The 19137-nt window shown below is 39.3% G+C and overlaps 2 protein-coding genes across 3 annotated transcripts; one reads left to right on the top strand and one right to left on the bottom strand.

Moving 5' to 3' along the window:
• The first annotated feature begins 903 nt into the window (after positions 1-903).
• ackr4a (atypical chemokine receptor 4a) lies at positions 904-7126 on the top strand. 2 transcript variants are annotated; one of them, XM_042498375.2, is made up of 2 exons: positions 904-943; positions 4436-7126. In XM_042498375.2, exon 2 carries the CDS (start codon positions 4445-4447, stop codon positions 5564-5566), a length of 1122 nt encoding a protein of 373 aa, XP_042354309.2. In that variant the 5' UTR covers positions 904-943; positions 4436-4444; the 3' UTR covers positions 5567-7126. The 2 variants fall into 2 exon arrangements, with proteins under 2 accessions (XP_042354309.2, XP_042354307.2); XM_042498373.2 differs by lacking the exon at positions 904-943 and adding an exon at positions 1667-1905.
• Positions 7127-8194: 1068 nt separating this feature from the next.
• e2f5 (E2F transcription factor 5) lies at positions 8195-18814 on the bottom strand. The gene is made up of 9 exons (XM_042498127.2): positions 18703-18814; positions 18482-18617; positions 16787-16896; positions 16319-16480; positions 14794-14902; positions 13704-14028; positions 10575-10712; positions 10252-10290; positions 8195-9341 (listed from the first exon to the last, which is right to left on the bottom strand). Exons 2-9 carry the CDS (start codon positions 18608-18610, stop codon positions 9265-9267), a joined length of 1089 nt encoding a protein of 362 aa, XP_042354061.1. The 5' UTR covers positions 18611-18617; positions 18703-18814; the 3' UTR covers positions 8195-9264.
• Positions 18815-19137: the final 323 nt, after the last annotated feature.

A 19137-nucleotide genomic window follows, 5' to 3' on the forward strand; every position in this document is an offset into this window, starting at 1 on the left:
AGGAGAAGCTTTTTTTTAAAAAATAGAAAGAGAAAGAAAAAAGGAAATACTGAGCCGCTGCCAAATCTTGATGGATTAAAACCAAAATGTAATCTTCCACAACGCAAATGGTTCTAGCTACATTAAACACAGTAAACACACCATTGGTCCACGCCCTTTAGTAACAGGGAGATAATGATGACCATAATATTGCATATAAGATGCAATATTTATTTTTTGCATGAGTTCTGCTTTTCTGAACTAAACCACCTTTGTGTCATCAAAGTTTGCAAAAATGCAGGTAAAACTATATTATTTTATGATGTTGGCGTTGAAATGCTGTTAACATTTTTGCTTTTGTCTCAGTGTAAACATGTTCAGTCATGTTCAAAAACCCCATAAGTGGTTTCCTCAATAAACACCACAGACAAGTGACTTGGTGGCGGCGTCTCTTTGTCCTCCTGTCACTTGACTTCTCTGAGTCACTCTTCTCAGAAGTGCGTTTACAGAGCGGAGCTACAAGACTCAGCTGGATCTGATTCACGACTCTCCTGCACGGACTGACGGTAAGACTGGTTTCTAAACTGATTTTTGGGTGTCTGCAATTAGTCATCAGAGATTTTATATTTGATTGAATCTTTTTGGGACGCTTGCCAGTGTAGTATTCCCATTGTATTCAAATGTAAGAAAATGCTACTTTACCCGCATCTACTGAGTATTTTCAGTGTCAGAATGGTTTTTATGATGTGCTGTAAAGTGCTTATATTTGTTATGCTGTAGCTTTTGCCCAAGATAAAACTAACTGGTATTGGAAAAAAAATCTGTAATAAATGTTTTTTGTTGCTCGCTGTAGTGTAAACAGGTACCTGAGGGCACAGTGTACATCTTTTCAAAATCCTGTTTTGCCATTTCCAGGTTACTTTTTCGTATTAAAGTGTGCCTGACGAGTGTTTTCTTCATTCAGGTGAGAAAAGATCTGAGTGGATGAAATGTTGATATCCGAGTCACCTTCAGATATTAACACAGTGTCGGTGAATAACTGATACATGTGTATAAACAGCATTTCACCAGTGGTGGAAGAAGTACTTATTTCTTCCAGATTCTTTGTATTATTAGCTTAAAATACCAATACCAGAAATACTCGGTTACAAATTAAATGCATTTTACTCAAGTAAGGGACTGTTCCGAGGATATTTAAAATAAGTAAATACATCCATCCCTACAGAGCATAGAATTGAAGTGCCTCCTCCATTTTGCACCAATCCCTCCCTCATAAATAACAAACAGTCCCTAAAGGTACACAAGTAAAAGTACATGTACTTAAAGTACCAAAGTGGTGGAGCTGCTTTAAACACCCTCTGATGTTTCACTCTTATCTTATTTTAATCTCTAGTATCAGGCCTTAATTTATTTGTTGGTTAGATTTTGTATCATTGATCATTGGTCTTTTTTTTTTAAAAAAAAAGCATTTACTTCTTAAATGTAGTTAAGTAGAGGAAGAAGGCTATATAGTGGCAAAAACAGTTGAAAAACTCCAGTAAAGTACCTCAAAATTGTACTTCAGTACAGTACTTGAGGAGATTTTGGCTGCTTTCATGCGTTACTTTCTGTGTGTGTTTCTTTTTCATACCTGCAGAGTCAGAGCTCTGACTCAGCTGTAATAATCACAGGAGGAAAAACCGCCGCACGCAGATCCGCTTGGACATTTCTGTCATTAGGGTACGCGGGCTGTTTCTCTCAAGAAGATGTTGGTTTCGCTTCATTTGTTCTCTTAATGACGAGCACAGGACTCCCATTTAGCTGTTTTTTGTAACTTCCTGCGCGGGTGTAAAATCAAACGCACCCTCCTCTGAGAGCACGAAGCAGAACAAAAAGTCTCAACTTTGACGGCGCAAAAACGCGAGACAGATAGATGAGTGAAACACCGTGAGTATCCATCAAACATTAGCCTGTCTGCTTGAATTAACCCTTTCATCTGACTGTATCATGTAACTTTCTTTTAAAGAGTTGGAGGCGCCTCTGCACCGCTGCTTACACTAATATTACCTCAGCAGCTAAAGTGTCTTTTTATTCATTTATTTAGTATTATTATTGATGTTATTCATATGTGCTTTTTATGGCTTTAAAGTAAAGTTGTGTATTTACAACTTGAGTTAAAGAACAATAAGTAGGCTACAAGTACTCATAGAAAGGGGCAATTATGCAGAGTCTCCTGTGAGAAAGGATCAGATTGGAGATATTAAAGGCTTATTATTAGCCAACTGATGCATTAACCTGTATTTGCATGGAGCTTATTTAACTACTTACTGTCTTGTAGTTTCTGTAGTTGCTCTATAATTTACTAAAGCACTGTAGCCTTTTTTTGTGGTGCACGATTTAGGGTCTTGTGCTTAAGACTTTCCATTTCTTTATTCTCATGCTATGATTTGGATGTTGTGTTGGAAATTTATGGTTAAATCCATATTAATTGCTTATTTTCATGTATACCTCACACTATAAATTTTATTTTTGGCTTAACATGTGTTCACTCAGCTACGTTAATGACACATTTTGGGTCACTGTAACAGGGTCTGTCACTCTGGCTTTATCCTAGAACAAGGACACCTACAGTTCTCTTTACTGAACAAACATGTTCTTCTACAAATGCAGATTCATGTATAAGTCCTTTTGGAGAAAGCCTGATTAAATGCAAAATAATCCTACAGAAAAAGTTGCTACTTTAACATTGGCAACAAATGCCTACATTACATAGCAGCCCCAAAAAAGGAAGGTATACTTATCAAAATTAGGTTATAAAATGTCTGACAATTGAAAAGAAAAGCATGTGTCAATATTGAAGAAGATCACGTTCCTACCCATACAAACATTTTAAATATTTAAAATAACTTAATAACAAAACAAGATGGGGAAACTCAAGGCAAGGTTTAAATAAAAAAGTTACCCTGAAAGTACAGGGTTCAAGTAAATGTACCCCACTTAGTTTTCACCACTGCAAACAGACATTACAAAATTCTTCATCTCATTGGGGGGATTTCTGGGGCAATTAGACAGTTTATACAATCTGCACTTGTAGAAACTCCTCTGCACTCTGCTCTTATCTCTCTGCAGATAGGGCAGAATAAGCTCATTATTTACCTCTGTGGAGGCACAACAGGGAGGAACAGTTCAGGTCAGGACACAATGGCCAGATGTCAACGATGTTATCACAGCACATTAATAACCTTAAAAATCACTAAATTATTTGCAGACGTTGGTGTCTTTAGATGTTTTTTCCCCAAAGTAGATGATCTTATGTTTCCACATTCAGTGTTTTCCAGTGTTTCTGCCAGTCATAGTTTTAAGTTAAGCTGTACGACAAAAACATCTCATTTCTAAATTGTAACAAGAACATTAAATCCAGACACTGATGCTGAAGATGCATTGTGACTATTTGACAATCTAAAATCTATTTTGATTTTCAAGCAGGATTTTTAATATTTATGAGACAAATTCAAATGAAAAATACATATTTTTTAAGATTCTGTGTTTTTGTGTTTATGGTTCACTTATCTGTAGTTATGGGTGGTATAGGTCAAAACCTATATTATTATTCTAATATTTTCTTATTTGTCCAGTCAAATGCGATTTGTGGTTATTAAGGGGTTATCTCTGTCTAAAAGTGAAACCAATGCAAAAGTGCCAAACCTGCATTCTTTCTAATGGCAAGCAGGGTGCGACACCGCTAGTTGCAGAAAGATGTCAGATTGTAGATCGTAGTCTATGGATGACCCTTCTTCTCAATCTCTTAGTCTTCTTCAATACAGCATGATATTAATTTAGTACATTTTGGTTCTATTTAGAGTAAAACAGACAATAGAGCAGCGTATGCTTTAGGGCTTGCTTACCTTGTGATTGACAAATCGCTACCTGCAGTGTCTTTCCAGGCAGATCCACCATCTCGCCTAAACATGGTCACTTCTTGGTCCTAAAAAACAAGATGCAAATAACCAAAATGTTAACCTCGAGGCTTCAAATTAGTGACACACCCCTCTAGTCATTTTCCATCATTTTTACTTGTAATCTCAGCTAACTAAGAACTTTCACAGTGTTTGCTCCTGTGCGTATCTTATTACAAACAGGTACAGACTTGCGCCCCGCCCCTCCTGTCCGCCCTACAGCCTCACGCTCCTCATATTATAATGTTAATGGCAGCATTCCAACCTGACGCTATCCAGGGGCGTATCGTGGACGCGTCAGGCTCCGTTTGGCCATGTTCTCAAGGGGCGCTGCCCGTCCATATATCAGGTTGCCATGGCAAATTTGTCCGTTAACAGAAGATAAAGATCTACTGCCATTTCACTCTGACTTAAGGTTCAGTAACTGACCACATGCGCCCACATTGTGCCACTCTTTTTATGTACGCTGTTGTACAAGTTGAGCAGTGACTGTCTAAAAATTTAAATGTCCTCCCCCACAGCTTCATCTGATGATCATGGACGCCTCAGATGACAACGACTACTACTACTACCATGAAAACATCAGCTTCAACTTCAGCTACGACGACTACCCCGCCCTCTGCGAGAAGGGTGACGTCAGGTCCTTTGCAGCCCTCTTCCTCCCCATCGTGTACACTGTGTGTCTGGTAGTGGGCCTGGCAGGAAACGGCTTGGTCGTGGCGGTCTACGCCTACCACAAACGCCTCAAGACCATGACAGACACCTTCCTGACCCACCTGGCTGTGGCCGACCTGCTGCTGCTCTTCACGCTGCCTTTCTGGGCTGCTGATGCAGCGAGGGGCTGGGAGCTGGGGGAGGCCGTTTGTAAGATGGTGTCAGCGTGCTACACGATCAACTTCACCTGCTGCATGATGCTGCTGGCGTGCATCAGTCTGGACCGTCACTTGGCGTTAGCCAGGGCGCAGGGTAAAGACCAAAGAGGGTGTTTGCAGAGGATTTTCAGTCGGAGACACTGCTGGAAGGTGTGTTTAGGTGTTTGGGCGGCTGCTTTTGTCCTTGGTTTCCCTGATTTAATACTGTCAGAGGTGAGATTTGCGTCTAATAGGAATGTCTGTCTGGCTATCTACCCTCCGTCGATGGCTGGAGGAGGGAAAGCTGCTCTGGAGATCGTGGAGGTCCTGCCAGGTTTCCTGCTCCCGCTCCTGGTTATGGTGGTCTGTTACTGGAGCATTGGCCGAGCACTAAAAGGGCTCCCAGTGGAGAGCAGAGGCAAGAAGTGGAAAGCTTTACGCGTCCTCCTAACAGTCGTAGGCGTGTTTGTCGTCACTCAGCTGCCTTACAACATACTGAAGGTCTACCGAGCGATGGACTCAGTCTACGCCTTAGTGACCCACTGTGGGACGAGCAAAGTGTTGGATCAGGCAGCTCAGGTGACCGAGAGCTTGGCCCTCATTCACTGCTGCCTCAACCCCATCCTCTACGCCTTCGTCGGCTCGTCGTTCAGGCAGCACATGATGAAAGTGGCCAAGAAGTTTGGCGAGAGGAGAAGAAAGAGGAGGAAGAGGAGGGAAAATCCTGCAGAGGGGGAAGAGATGGAGATGTCATTTAACACCCACAGTGCATCCCCAGAGACAGACACATTCTCAGTATGAATCAGCAGTGGTGCGTTATGCTACGTATTTAGTATAACAGAGAAGCAGATACAACAGCAGTAGAAGTACACATGTAAATCATCAAGATGTACAAAAACTCCACTGACATTTTATCATTATTCCCTCCACACTGTAAACAGGAGGTTGTCGGTTGCGTTTTCCTCATCCGGTTAGTTAAAGATGGCTTTAAGCAAAGTATTCTTGTTTACTTATCAAGACCAAAGAATAATTCTATTTTTTCTGTTGTTCATGATGAATGAAAAAGGGTGTTACATGTTACATCACTTAAGTAACAAACGTACATATTTAAAGCCAAACCATGATGTTTTTTCCCAAGCCTTACAACTGAAATGCACGAGGCACAGCCACCACACGTCACGTAGGCAGAGCAGGTTTTTTACCTGCCACACAGACTCTGTTTGCAGCTTTAGGTTGCTGCCAACTTCAATGTGTGTGTACTGAGTATTTCAAAGATACAATGCAGTTGGTTGTGAAGCATTTGGAAGTATTTACTTTTGTTGCCTAACCTGCCTAACAATTATGTTTTTAGCTGTATTTTAAGTTTTCTTGGAAAAGAGTGGGGCTGTATGAGATACTAATGTATAGTCATGTATGTATTTCATGCAGTAGCTGGCAGTCGGCGCACTCCCGGCTTGTAGAAACAGATGTGGCATACACAGCTCAGCATTACCATGCTGTGGAGAGGGGTTGATATCAAAACACATTAACACATTATTAAAACACTTTAAAAAGGCCTACCTTAAAAATACAATGTCAGTGTAAGTGGACGCAGTAGTGAGAGTATTTTCAACATGATGTTGTTTCAGTAGGATCCTGTAACAGCTGCTAACAGTACTTTCTGACCTGAACAGCTGACCATCTGCAAAGGAAAAGTTTGTGTGACGTTGAGGTAAAACAGTGAGAATACTCTAAATACAGCATCCACTAAGGCTGATACTGATATTTATAGGTAGGCCTTTTTTTAAAGTGAGTAAAATGCGTTTTGATATCGACCCCTGTGGGATGTACACTCTGTCTGTGTCTGCAAACAGGAAACGCTCGGGCACTGAACAGGTACCTGGACTGTCGTATCTGAGGGTAACTGACTGTCTGCATTTGACGACCTGGGAGTGAGATTACGTTGTGAAAACAGTATTTCATTTCACCTGTGTAGTTGGCATGACTATTAACTATGTAAACATTGACTTAAACTTGTTATACGGAAAGTTTTGTACAATCAAAAACACTGTTTACAGAATAGTTTACAAGTTTAAATGTGTGGGACTGCCTCAGATCTATGGGGCAGATTTCAAAGATTTCAAAGAAATATTGAACCCTTTTCCAGCTGCCCACACAGTACAAAGCACAGATCAGATGAATACTTGAGACTGTTCATTACACACTATAGGGCCACAAATTAAAAAGAAAAAGAAAAAACAAGAAGAAAAATGAGATCTATTTGTGAAACTAATTAGACAGGAACAACTTTCTAATTGCAACTTGTTTGAAATAATGTTTGTTTTAATTGTAATCATCTTAAATAAATACTCCTGATGTAGTACACATAGACTTTGGATCTTTAATATTGTTCCAGTTGAACTATGTACTTTTTAATCATGTAGTTTTTTTTCAGCTCAAGGTGAATTCCTAAAAAATGACAGATAACATGTATCAGCTGGGTTGATCTGGTGGTGTTACTTGCAGAGACTTCTGCCAAATCTCCACTGAGTGGGATTAAACTCCTTTTTATGTGGAAAACCGCAGCTTTAATAGTTTCCTGAATTCCCGCGAACATCTGAGGCACATTTACTGCACATGAACTTCATAGTTTATCTTTGTGGCCATGTCTGCACAACACTGACAAACAACCTGCAGTAACATTTTTTTATGACATGCTGAACATTTTTCTTTGGATAGTTGCAAATCTTATTTCTTAATTACCAATGTTTTTCTCAGACTGATTTTACCCGCGAGAGGACTTTCTGAAATCCAAACCTTTAGTTGTGCACTTGTGGAAAGTCCAGTATTAACAAACTCTGTACTTATTTAGATAAACACAAGTCGGCATTATTTTTGCTTCAGAGGTTACAGAAAAAAAAATATTGTCTCAGTTGTAAATGAGACATGAACACAGCGCTACATAGTTTAAATATTTTGCATGTTATTGTTAATCTTAGACTCAATGCATGCTGCGGTTTGTCACATCATCAATCTCTCCGAAAAAAAAAGTAACACATTGACCTTAAGAATTTAAAGTTCCCCACAGATAAGATTAGACAAAAAAAGATCATTTGGATTTTTTTTAGTTGTCTTCCTGTAACCCAGCTGGAACAAATAAGCTGATGCTTCAGGTCATGCTCTGGCACACGTGCAGTCACATGTGGAAACCATTCAACAGAGGTTTGCCATCTGTTAACTGAGCAAAACATTTCACTCAGCCAAAAAAAAAAAAACTATTACAGAATGGGTGGTTAACAAAGTCTTTTGTATGGTTTAAGACAACTTTAACAACTTTCAGACAAGTTTTACAAAACAAGTCAAATAAACTACATGTTAAAATGATTTGTTGTCTTACTTTCATCTATATTTTTAAATGAAACTATGATCATCAGTTGAAAACCAAAGCCTGTAAATCAAGATTAGATCCATTTATTGAAAAAAAAAACAACATTCAAATACGTGCAAATAAACAACCAAATGTAACAAAAACATGACTTCTTGTAATCATAGAAAACTATAAAAGTACAAAAATGCCACTCAAGGCTCTGAACATCTGATACTTCAGATCAGGAACATGGCAAATTCACATCTTAAATTACAGTTAAGGCACTTGACCAGTTTCAGCAAACTAGAACCAAGAATAGTTTTTCTTAAATAAAGAATATTAGTTAATCAAATATATAACTAATTAGATAAAACATAAAAAAACTGAAGGCCTAAATGGCAGTGTTACAATAATTTAGAAAATAAATCTTTCTGGCATTTTCACATGAGAACAAAGTCACCAGAAGTGACTAAAACATTCACTCATTAAATACAATATGCCACTTTCTCAAATATAACTGTGGAATTAGGTAGGTTTTTACACAATATGCTTTTCATGTAAAAAAAACAAAAATGTTACTTAAATACCCTGAACAAGATTGTCAACCCTGTACTCCGATAGAAAGAAGCCAATACTGAATTGTTACTGTGAATATTAAGTTAATGGAAAACACTCACAATCCTGACGGTTCATAAATAGGAAGTGAAGCAGTTTTAAAGTCTCAGGATTTCCACTGGATGTGGAAATAAACAAATACTTACATGCAAAAGTGCAGCGGGCGGCTGAAGGATTTGTCCTGGCTGACTTCCACAAAAAGGCATTTCATTTCTCAGGGAGGTTGTAGATATTTAAACAGTAAACCAATGAATTGGACTCCATGACTCATGGTTACATAAGTATCTTATGGTAAATTAGTTTAGTCTTTGTGTTTTGTGTTGGCTGGAGAAAAAGGCCGGTGTAGTAAATTGAAGTTGTCTGGCAGACAGCAGAGATGTCTAAATGTTTGTAAAAGTTTGTTTTAAATAACAAAGGCATGTATAAGTATTAATTGTGCAGTTATAACAAAATGGGAAAAGGCATCTTTGAAGTGTCTTTGGAGGCAAAAAGTGCCTCCTGAGTGTTTATCAGCGTTCAGCAGAGGCACTGTTTGCCATCAGTAATTTAGGATCTGCACATCAAACAGGTCACACACTCCCTCACTGTCGTCCAGGTTGAAGCTGTAGTCTATTCCTGTGTGAGGAGAGGAGCATCAATAATAAAGCATACTGTTAGAGACGCCCTATTATGCTCATCTTCTGGATCATATTTGTACATTGGGGGTCTACAAGAATAGGCTGACATGCCTTAATGTAAAAAAAAACACATCACGTGTCTCATACTGCCCTTTGCTGCAGCGCCTCTGTCTGAAACAGTCCGTCTGAGATTATGCCCCGCCTCCTGAGAAGCCCAGTCTGCTCTGATTGGTCAGCTGGAATCACAGTCTGCTCTAATTGGTCAGCTGGCTCCCTATATGCACATTTTGTTTTATTTGTAACATTGTGATATCACCAACTTACGGAAGCAAACAGTGATACTCAAACGAGCTGTTTCAGTCAGCGTAGGAGCAGTGCCTCCTGAGGCAGACAGAGCACCCTTTGTCTTGGATTTTGGGTTTTATTACTTAGGAGACCTTTTAAGAGCACAAAAATGCTACACAAAACATAAAAAAAGGAAAACCCCAAAACACATAATAGGTCCCCTTTAAACAATAACAAGACAAAGACAGTCAACTGTATTTCGGACTGCAAATAAAACACATCGAGTGTCACGTCAACAAGTTGACTGGAAGACCAAAAATTATTTTTGTGTCTTCTTTGCAATAAGTGAATTCATTTCTTGATTGCAAATTTAGCATGCTTACAAACTTAACAACAATGTCTAATGTGTTAAACTTTTCACCTGCACATTAACATTTGTCATTGTAAGTTAGCAGACAGATGTAAGCATTTAGCTCAAAGCACTGCTTTAATACAGCTTTAGTATGATCTCACAGAGCTGCTATCATGGCTGCAGAATCTTGGTTTTATTTATTATCTTTTAAAATAAACTGTAATTGCAAATATTTGATGACACAATTTTTCCATTCTAATAAGATTCTTACCGTCAGCGGACATTAGCTCATCGATCAGGTCAACGGCTTCTACAAGAAAATTAAAAACATGTTTCCATTTCACTGTTATAGAGTATCTAACAATTCATAACTGAGTTAGATAAAACAGTACATTAAAAATATCCATGTAATATTCAGCCATTCTCTCCTAATGCTTTGGACCAAAACTGAATATAAACAAGCTCAGATCCTAACACAATTACAGGAGCATGTCTGAAACCAATGTGAGACAAATATTAAATGCCTCCCAGCTTCACTGCTGGATGCAATTACAGAACAGTGTAGCTGTGTTCACTGCGTTCACTGAGCCTTACCCTCTCTGTCATCCTTCATGTGGTCTCCAGCAGCGTTGAGCTTCAGCAAACTGCTCACGTCCAGTACAGACTGGAACTCTGGGCCCGCCAGGTCCATCTGCTGCTGCTCCAACACTGCTGCCGACTGAACGTGACACTCTGCAGGGAGCAGCAGAGGTGCAACAATAACACTTAGCTATACAGTGAAGCCTCTTTGGAAAATTGCCTGTGGATTATTTGGAATTTTAGTAAAAAAGAAAAAAATGGCTTGCACACTGCAGGGCTCCAGTTATAACTTATTTAAAGCACCAAAGTGACATTTCGAGCAAGACAGCTCTTCATCTTGCTCAAAATGTCACTTTGGTGCATAAAATAAGTGATAACTGGAGGCCCTGCAGTATGTAAGCCATTTTAGCCCTTTTTACTATTTTTTGCCATGTGCTCCAAGTTTGGATGTGCGTGCATACTTTTGCTTCTGTTATCTGGAGTTTTATAAAGTTTGGTGAAGTCTGCACCCGAAGCAGACTACTCAGTTTGCAGAATTTGAGGCCTCTTTAAATTTCAATTGTGGACTGAGACGACCTTTATTAAATGGGTCTGCAAGTGTGCTGAAGTCCAGACATTTGAATTCAGCCAAGAGTTACTAAATTTTGGAAAAGGTGCTTATTTACTTTAGATGAAATAACTCTCATATCTGTCCCAAAAATATGAAGTTACTGCCAGCAGCTGGTTGGTTTATTTTATTTTAACATAAAGACTCAGAGTTGCTGGGTGTTTACTGGGCATCTGCAGACCAGATTTCCATGTACACGTGCTGTACCCCAAATGTGTGACGTCACTTGAGACAGTGACTTCTCCTGTTTCCACCTTCCTTGAAAGAGTCCAGGAAGTCATTGCCCAAGGCCACGGAATAATCCCACATATAACCCCCTTTCAGTCCAAATTGTTATTTTTCCCTGGTCCTGTAAAGCTAATGTGTAAACACACAATAGGTTTGGTTTGTCATAGTTTCCAGCGCTGTACTGTCAAACAGGGAAAAAAAAGTTAAGTGAAAGTTTATTTTGTTGCTGTTTTGGTAATTCCTCTTTTTTGTGGGGGTGGGGGGGTGGGGTCTGACTGTTTCACTGACAATGCCAGTCCATTAGCATGTGAGTCACTTATCTGTGCTTACACATCTTGAATCCTTCTTTACTTAGAAACCGAGGTTCAGATAAGAAAGTAGTTACTTTTTTTTTTTTTGTTTCACACTTACTGGAAGTTTAGTCTATGTTTAGTCTGCTCCCATGCAATGATGTTGACTCAATACTCATTTGCACTGTTAAATGTTTATTGTTTTTATCCTAGCTTAGTTTTTACATTATATAGTTCAGTTTCTTTGTATTTTTCTACTGTTTTAGATGCTAGTGTCCTATTTAGTTGCTGCTACCGCTACCTCAGTCCTGTCTCGTTCCCTCTCATGTACCTCATGATTTGGAATGACAATAAAGCTCTTTGAAATTCAGTTTCTTGAAATAAAAATGGAGATTCTCTACCTTGCCTTCAGAAACAAGGCAAAGCAGGGCATCATGTGTGATATGTGTAAGAACAGGAGCAGTATTCTCTCTTGCAGCATCCACTTAAGTGCTGCAAATCAACCAGTTCATTTCACTGTCTTTGCATGTAGATGACAGCTCCTTTGTTTTGGAGTCGATCAAATTTCTATCCACAAATGCAAAAACATGATGAGATCAAATCACAGACTGCTTCAAATTCTTGGTGTCCTGAAATTGGCTCCATTATTCTGCATAACTGTTAAATGCAATGACCATATGGCCTTTTTAAGTGCTTTACCTCAGGATGTTTTGGTTTTGTTTGCCTCTTGAGCTGTTGTGTAAGGTTTATAGAAATTTGACTTGTTCCTGAGCTGCCTAATTAAATCATTTTATACTGGAGAAATTACAGCGAGTGAGAGACACTGCTCAAGACAACCACTGGTTATGTGATTTTTTAACTGCACTATGAAAATAAACTTCCTGAGGCTTTAACCTGATTGAGCTGGTTAAGCCATTACCACTGACACTGTCAGGTACATCATGATTACACACAGATGGAAGAAGTGTATCTTTTAAATCTGCACTTGTTCTTACATGTCAGGACCAACTGACATGTGATATTTCTCTGATCAGCTGATAGACAGCAAACTTTTTAAAGCAATAATCAACCAAATCCATGAATAGTTTTCTTATTGCACAGCTTATGCTGTCGCTCCCTTGGACATGGGAGCGACTTTGAACTCAACACAGAGTGTCTCTACACACAGTTGAATGAGGAAATCAGCTCATATGACAGCATCAGGTGCCGAAAAGTTCGAAAATTGAATCTTACAGTTTGAGCTGAGTAATCACTTTCCATGCCTAGTTTTCATTAGCTGTCGTTTGCTGTCGCTCAATGGAGTAGTCAGATCGAAACTAGCTTCCCATTTACTTCTTAGACGAGGCGAGACACACTTGCAGGGTATTTTTTTTTTAATTACTGCATTTGTTTTGGATGCTTGGCAACTGGTGGGCTTGTTTCAGTGGGCGATATCACCATTGGTATTTGATACGTGAGTCTACACCAGTGAGACTTTCTCTGCTCTGCCTGCTCTCATTTAACTGAAACATCCAGCAATTAGCCAGCGTCACGGTGATATCCAACACTATTTATTTAACGACATAAAACAACAGTGAGAACTGACAAAACAAGTGAGAAGAACTTCATCTTAATGTGCTCTGAGTCATGGGGTGGAGGCTGTTATTTCAAATAGATCATGACAGAGAGTTTGGGAGGAAAAATGAAACTTCCTTGTATGGGCCGCTGTTAGGGCTTATTTTTTTGTTATTGTCAGACATAGTGTGTAGGGGGACAAATAATATTTATATATATTTTTGTGTTTTTATTCGATTGCACTTTTTAAAATTTAATTTGTGTCTTACTTAGGGTTCTTGTCACATTGAATTTGGGCGGGTTTCATATTTCTCAAATTCTTTCTGGGATTTATTGTATTTGTATGACTTTAAATACCAATAAAAAAAGACCTTGAGCAAAGAAAAAGGTCAGTAGTAATTGCATGTGGTTGTTTTCTACAGGGAACTGAATGAGCATTAAAATCCTCTAAGTCTCTGTCCTTACCCATCTGCATGTCAGGAGGGGTGGACGACGGCGTCAACACTTCATCATGTTCTGGCAGCACCATCTGGTGGTCTGAGCAGAGAGAGTCCTGACTGCAGTACGAGCAGGAGGTGCTAGAGGAGGAGCACACAGAAGTCGAGAGAGGGAACCTCTGCAGGCTGGCGGGGGTGCTGGGTGGCGTTGGCATTGGACAGATGTCGTCAGTGGGTGGCACAGGGAAGACCACAGGTACAGTGGCGTCTGAATCCCTGTTGATGAGCATGACCTGGATGGGAGCTGAGTGGCTGCGGAGGTTCACCTGGTACTTCTTCTGACCACTCAGACCCTGAGGAGCAGCAGTGTGGACACATGTTGTAATGACAAACCCACAGAAAATCATCCCACAACGTTGCAGTTCCTCTCTACAGAACGTCTTGGTATCTTTCAGCTGAGTTTCTGCCTTTAAGAAAGCACCTTTGTGTTGGTTCTTTTTCACAGTGTAGCATTTAGCTTCTCTGGAGTCGGTTAAGACCCAAAGCAGAACCAGCAGAGCGTGAATATTGGACTTGCATTCATCAGGTGGCCAGAATCTCGACTCCAAATGAATTATAACGGAGTTCTGTAACTACTGGATATTTAACCACTTGAAACCTGAGCAAAGTGGTCTGCTTTCATTCAGAAATATGGAGAGAAGGCAACGACTAGTTTTTACATCACATGGCCCAAAACATAACCTGAAAATAAGCAGCAGAAAAACATATAAAACAGAAACAAACAAGAAAACGGCCTTGAAAAAAAGTGCAGAAAATAATACAAATATATGTTTATATATTTGTCTGTATTATCATTTAAAACATAAAACTGTGATGATTATAAATATAGTTTTCTTCACCTTTTTCCATATTATATATTTTTTATAATTTATTGAAGTCTGCGGGACAGCTCTTACAAGTTTGCTCAGGTTAGAAAGTAATAAATTGTGAAAAGCATCCAAACACAGCACAAGAAAACTAATGTTGATCCAAGATTGAAAGGGTTAAGCTACATGTGATACGGGCTGAGGATTCCTTGATAAATTTGAATTGTTTGTCTTATCACTTAATGGACCAACCGTTTCAGGTAGCGGTACCTCCAGCTGGGTCCCAGCAGGAGCCACTACAGCGAGAAGAGTGTCTCCGCTGAAGGCGTTGCAGATGTCTTCATGTGTGACAAATTTATAAGTGGGGAGGTGTTAAGGAAATAGGAGCAGGATTACTTATGGGAGGAAAATGGAGACAATAAACTGGAAAAACAAGACTGTGAGCATTTTGCAAGTCAAGATTAGCCTGGCTGTGATTTCACAAGAGACTGACAGTAGCAATTATATTTTTAATCCTCCCTTCTTTGAATTGTCTCTGTTCAATAAGCAAACAATGTTACAAGGATCAAGTAGAGATTTCTTCCCTCTAAAATGGATAAAATGGTCTCAGGAGGACTAGAGTTACAAACTGTAGAAAAAGACAAAAATCAAGATCAACGGCATCAAACATGGAGTCTTAGTAGTAAATGTTTGAAATACGTATGCTCAGTTGACCCCAAAATTAAAAACACACATTTTTTCCCTCTTTCCTTTAGTGTGATTAGTTAATTTAGATTGCGTTGGTGTGAGTTACAGAGTAACAGAAATATCAGCTGTAGAGATGACTGCCTTCTCCCCAACACAATGGAACTAGATGGTACTTGGTTTGTGGTGCTCAAAGCGCCCCAAAAAAAGAAAAAATAATTTGCAAAACTAAATATCAATGTCTCTCACCAGAAATCATGTTAGCAATTTCATGCAAGAACTATTTTCTTTCTGCCAACTTTCACCTGCCAACTGTATCACTGCGCAAAAGACGTGTAACCTCTGCTAGATAATCTGGCACCACTGAGTTAGCTAATGTTACAACTCAACCGAGGATGACACAATCATCGTTACTGACTGCACCACAGGCTCAGAGAGCAGAGTACTCTGGGCACAGACGGAGTAGCACAATGGCAGGCGTGTTGAAAGTAAAACTTAACCGTTCATTCTGGGTCTAAACTGGGTCTTACGCGCCTCTGCTCCTCTTATCCATCAATCTGATCTGGTCAGTTCTGAGTGGATCAACAGATCAATTATCCATCTTGCAACTCACAAACTGCTGCTGAGGAAAAAAACTCATGAAGAGCTCTATCCGGGCCGCCCAGTAGCTCACATGGTAGAGTGGGCGTCCCATGCACAGAGGTTGTGTCATCGCCACAATGAACACGGGATCAATTCCGGCCTCGGCCCTTTGCTGCATGTCATCCCTTCTCCCTCCCCCTTTCACACTTAAGCTGTCCTATTAAATAACAAACCAATAATCGTAAAAAAAAACAAAAACAAATAAAGAGCTCCATCTGTGCTGCATTCACAGACCTGCATAAACCTCCAAAAAGCCAAGTGCCATCTAGTTACATTTATTTGAGCTGTCCCTTTAATGCAAAATTACAACCTTTTGTTCTCTATATCAGTGAGTGAAGAAGAGAAATCCACAAATCCACTGACCAGAATCTGACTGAACAAAAACTGAACAACCTTGAAACAAGTACAAACAAAACATCTCCATTTAATACAAGATGGCATAAAAGGATATGTGCTCGTGATGGGATCGTGGTTAAGGTGTTTGATGATCTCCTCGAGCCAGGCCTTCTGGCTGTCCAGCGCTTTCTCTTGGGCTTCCAGCTCAGAAATTTGGGCCTTCAAAACCCTCACCTGCTCCAGCACCTCCTGAGTTTGGCTGCCTGAGTTCTCCCCTCTAAAGGAGAATGCATGAATGCATGATCAGAGGAGAATGCATTAAATATGAGCACAAGTCATGTACTTCTAATGTTGTGCTCCATTGTGTGAGGTTAACAGACGACTTAAAATTAGATTTGGCTGCTAAATGCATAAAAATGTCTGAATTCATCATCTGCTGAGCCTAGGGTTAGAAAGAAGTTGCTACTTTTCATGTGAAGAGGAATAGGGACCTCTTTAAAATCATTCCCACTGACAAGAGCTTAAAGATATTGAAGGCAGAAAAATTTAACTGATTCTAAAAAATAAAAAGTTTTTCTCAAACCTCCACTGGATTATGTTCTTATTTTTCTTCTCAATCAACCCCACACCCTCCAGTACGTTAGTGATGTCGTATATCCTCCTCTTCTGCTTCACTGCCAAGCTGTCTGCAGCCTGTTAATTCAGACAGACATTTCCACAAAGACTCTTACTGAGTGGCAGCTTAATATGAACCCTTGTTGACATGAAACATCACAGACACTTTGCCGGGATTTAACAAAAACACAAAATTTCTGTGGAAAATATTTCATGAAGTGATTCAAACAAAGCCAACAAATGAAGGATTTGGTCAATTAAGCTGCACAAACAGAAAATAAAACCCCTTTGGCAGAAGAGGACAGTTATACAATAGCAGAGGAGGAAGGAGGAGGGAAAGGGTGTAAGGAGCCTGCTGTGTAAACATTACCCAGCTTTGGCGCGCAAGAAGGGAGGGAAAACAACTTATCAGCGTGATGAAAAGGAGGTAGACTTCAGGTGGGTCCGGCAAAGATGCATCAATAGCTTAAAAACTAAGGGCAGCAAAACGGTGCAACAAAGTTCATCACAGTGTTGATGTTTTAGAGGAAGGGGGTGAAAAAATATCACCATTCACACTTCATATCTATCAGATAGCCAACAGCCATCAGAAAGAAGAGTCATTTTAGAGATGATAGAGGGACACTTTGTGATGTAACTATATATGACACTGGGTCAAAATAAGATATTGTTATGTTTAAAGGTGTTATCATCCAATTAGGCATCACTGTGCGTGACAGCTCAGACTGGTATCAGACTGGTATCAAACTGGTAATCAAATGGTGGTCAAAAGGACTGTATTATATTTATCAGGGGGGCAGCTGAGATGTGACTTTTTTTATTTATTTTTTATCATGACCCTTCCCACAGCTAGAAATATTTTTCTTGCGTCTTCCTTGACTGACTGGGGGAAGTGCAGACATGTCTTTCAAACCCACTTGCAGCTTTCAAGGTTTTGAAGGTAATTAAAAGAAATTCAAAATATGAAATTTTAAAGTTTAAATAAAAAAAAATAAATCAAAAAGCATAACTCCTTCTTCTGTGTTTCTTTTTCTTCTTTTCGTCTCATTAATAACAGTCCCTAATGTAGTAAAATTTCCATCTAAGTACCTCAATTAAAACGACTTTTTAGGACTAAATCAGCTTTAGCATTTTAATTTCACTATGATTTCATCAGGCTAATTTAACTTGAGTTATTTCAATATATATATATATATATATATATATATATATATATATATATATATATATATATATATATATATATATATATATGCACCTCAATGGGACAGACCCATGACTTTTTGTTTTTGTGTATTTGTTCAGTTAGTCTACCTAAGTCAATAATCCTAGAATACCATTTTTGGGATTCCTTGCCAAACTTTAATGCATTGTATAAACTGGTTTATTTCCACTAACAACCTGAATGCAAACTGGTAGCTACACCCTCTGTAAACACCTTTTTTGCAGCTTGTAAGTGAGTACATGTGGTTGTTGTTAACCCGCAAAACAGTAATGGCGGCGGCTCTTCCACCTGTTAAGCAAATCAAAGCACCTGACTGGCCCCGTTTGTGACTGACAGTCCTTTGTTCCCACTGTGGCACTGAAGAAACACCGACTAATTCACCCCCAAACAGCCCCAAAACACCAACACTGAGCCGGCAGCTGTCGCCATTTCACTGACCACTTTCAGATCCAGGACGCCATCCTTCGCCTCTTGAAGCAGGCTCACAAACTTCATCGTGAGGAGCCCCAAACTTTTTTCGTGGCGACTCGGCGTCGAGCGTACAGCCTCCGTCGTCTCAAACTCCATCTTCTTTCTATAAAAGAGACTTATTTTAATTCAGTCGTCTGTGTTTAGCTACAAGTAACGAACATTTCTTTACAACATAACGTCTCTGTTACCTCAGCGGGACGACAGCAGCACCTGAAGGGTTTTTAAATCAACGGACGTTACGTTAGGTTACAGTTGCCACGGCAACCCTTGTCCCGCTCGTGACCCCGCCTCCTTTTTTTCAACGGGACAGACGACCAATCAATACGCATATCAATTTGTATGGAAGCCAAGAAAAGACAAGATAAATAAAATAAAATAAAACAAAAAAATAAAATAAAATAGAATATAAGTTAGGCAAGTTAAAATAATCATGTTAAGCAAAACAAAAAAAAAGAATTCAAATAAAAATTAAACATCAATCCAAGTCAAAAATATTCATTTTAAGAGACCGTTCCTTATTTAGGCTATTAGAGAGGTGGGGATGGCGCAAAAAGGGGGAAGCATATTTTTTAAGCAGTGAGGATTGGTTTTTATTTATTTTTGGCAGGGAGGGACAAGTAACC

The sequence above is a fragment of the Plectropomus leopardus genome, chromosome 12, assembly GCF_026936395.1.
Source record: "Plectropomus leopardus strain MGB_pleo_1.0 chromosome 12, ASM2693639v1, whole genome shotgun sequence".
Classification (NCBI taxonomy): domain Eukaryota; kingdom Metazoa; phylum Chordata; class Actinopteri; order Perciformes; family Serranidae; genus Plectropomus; species Plectropomus leopardus.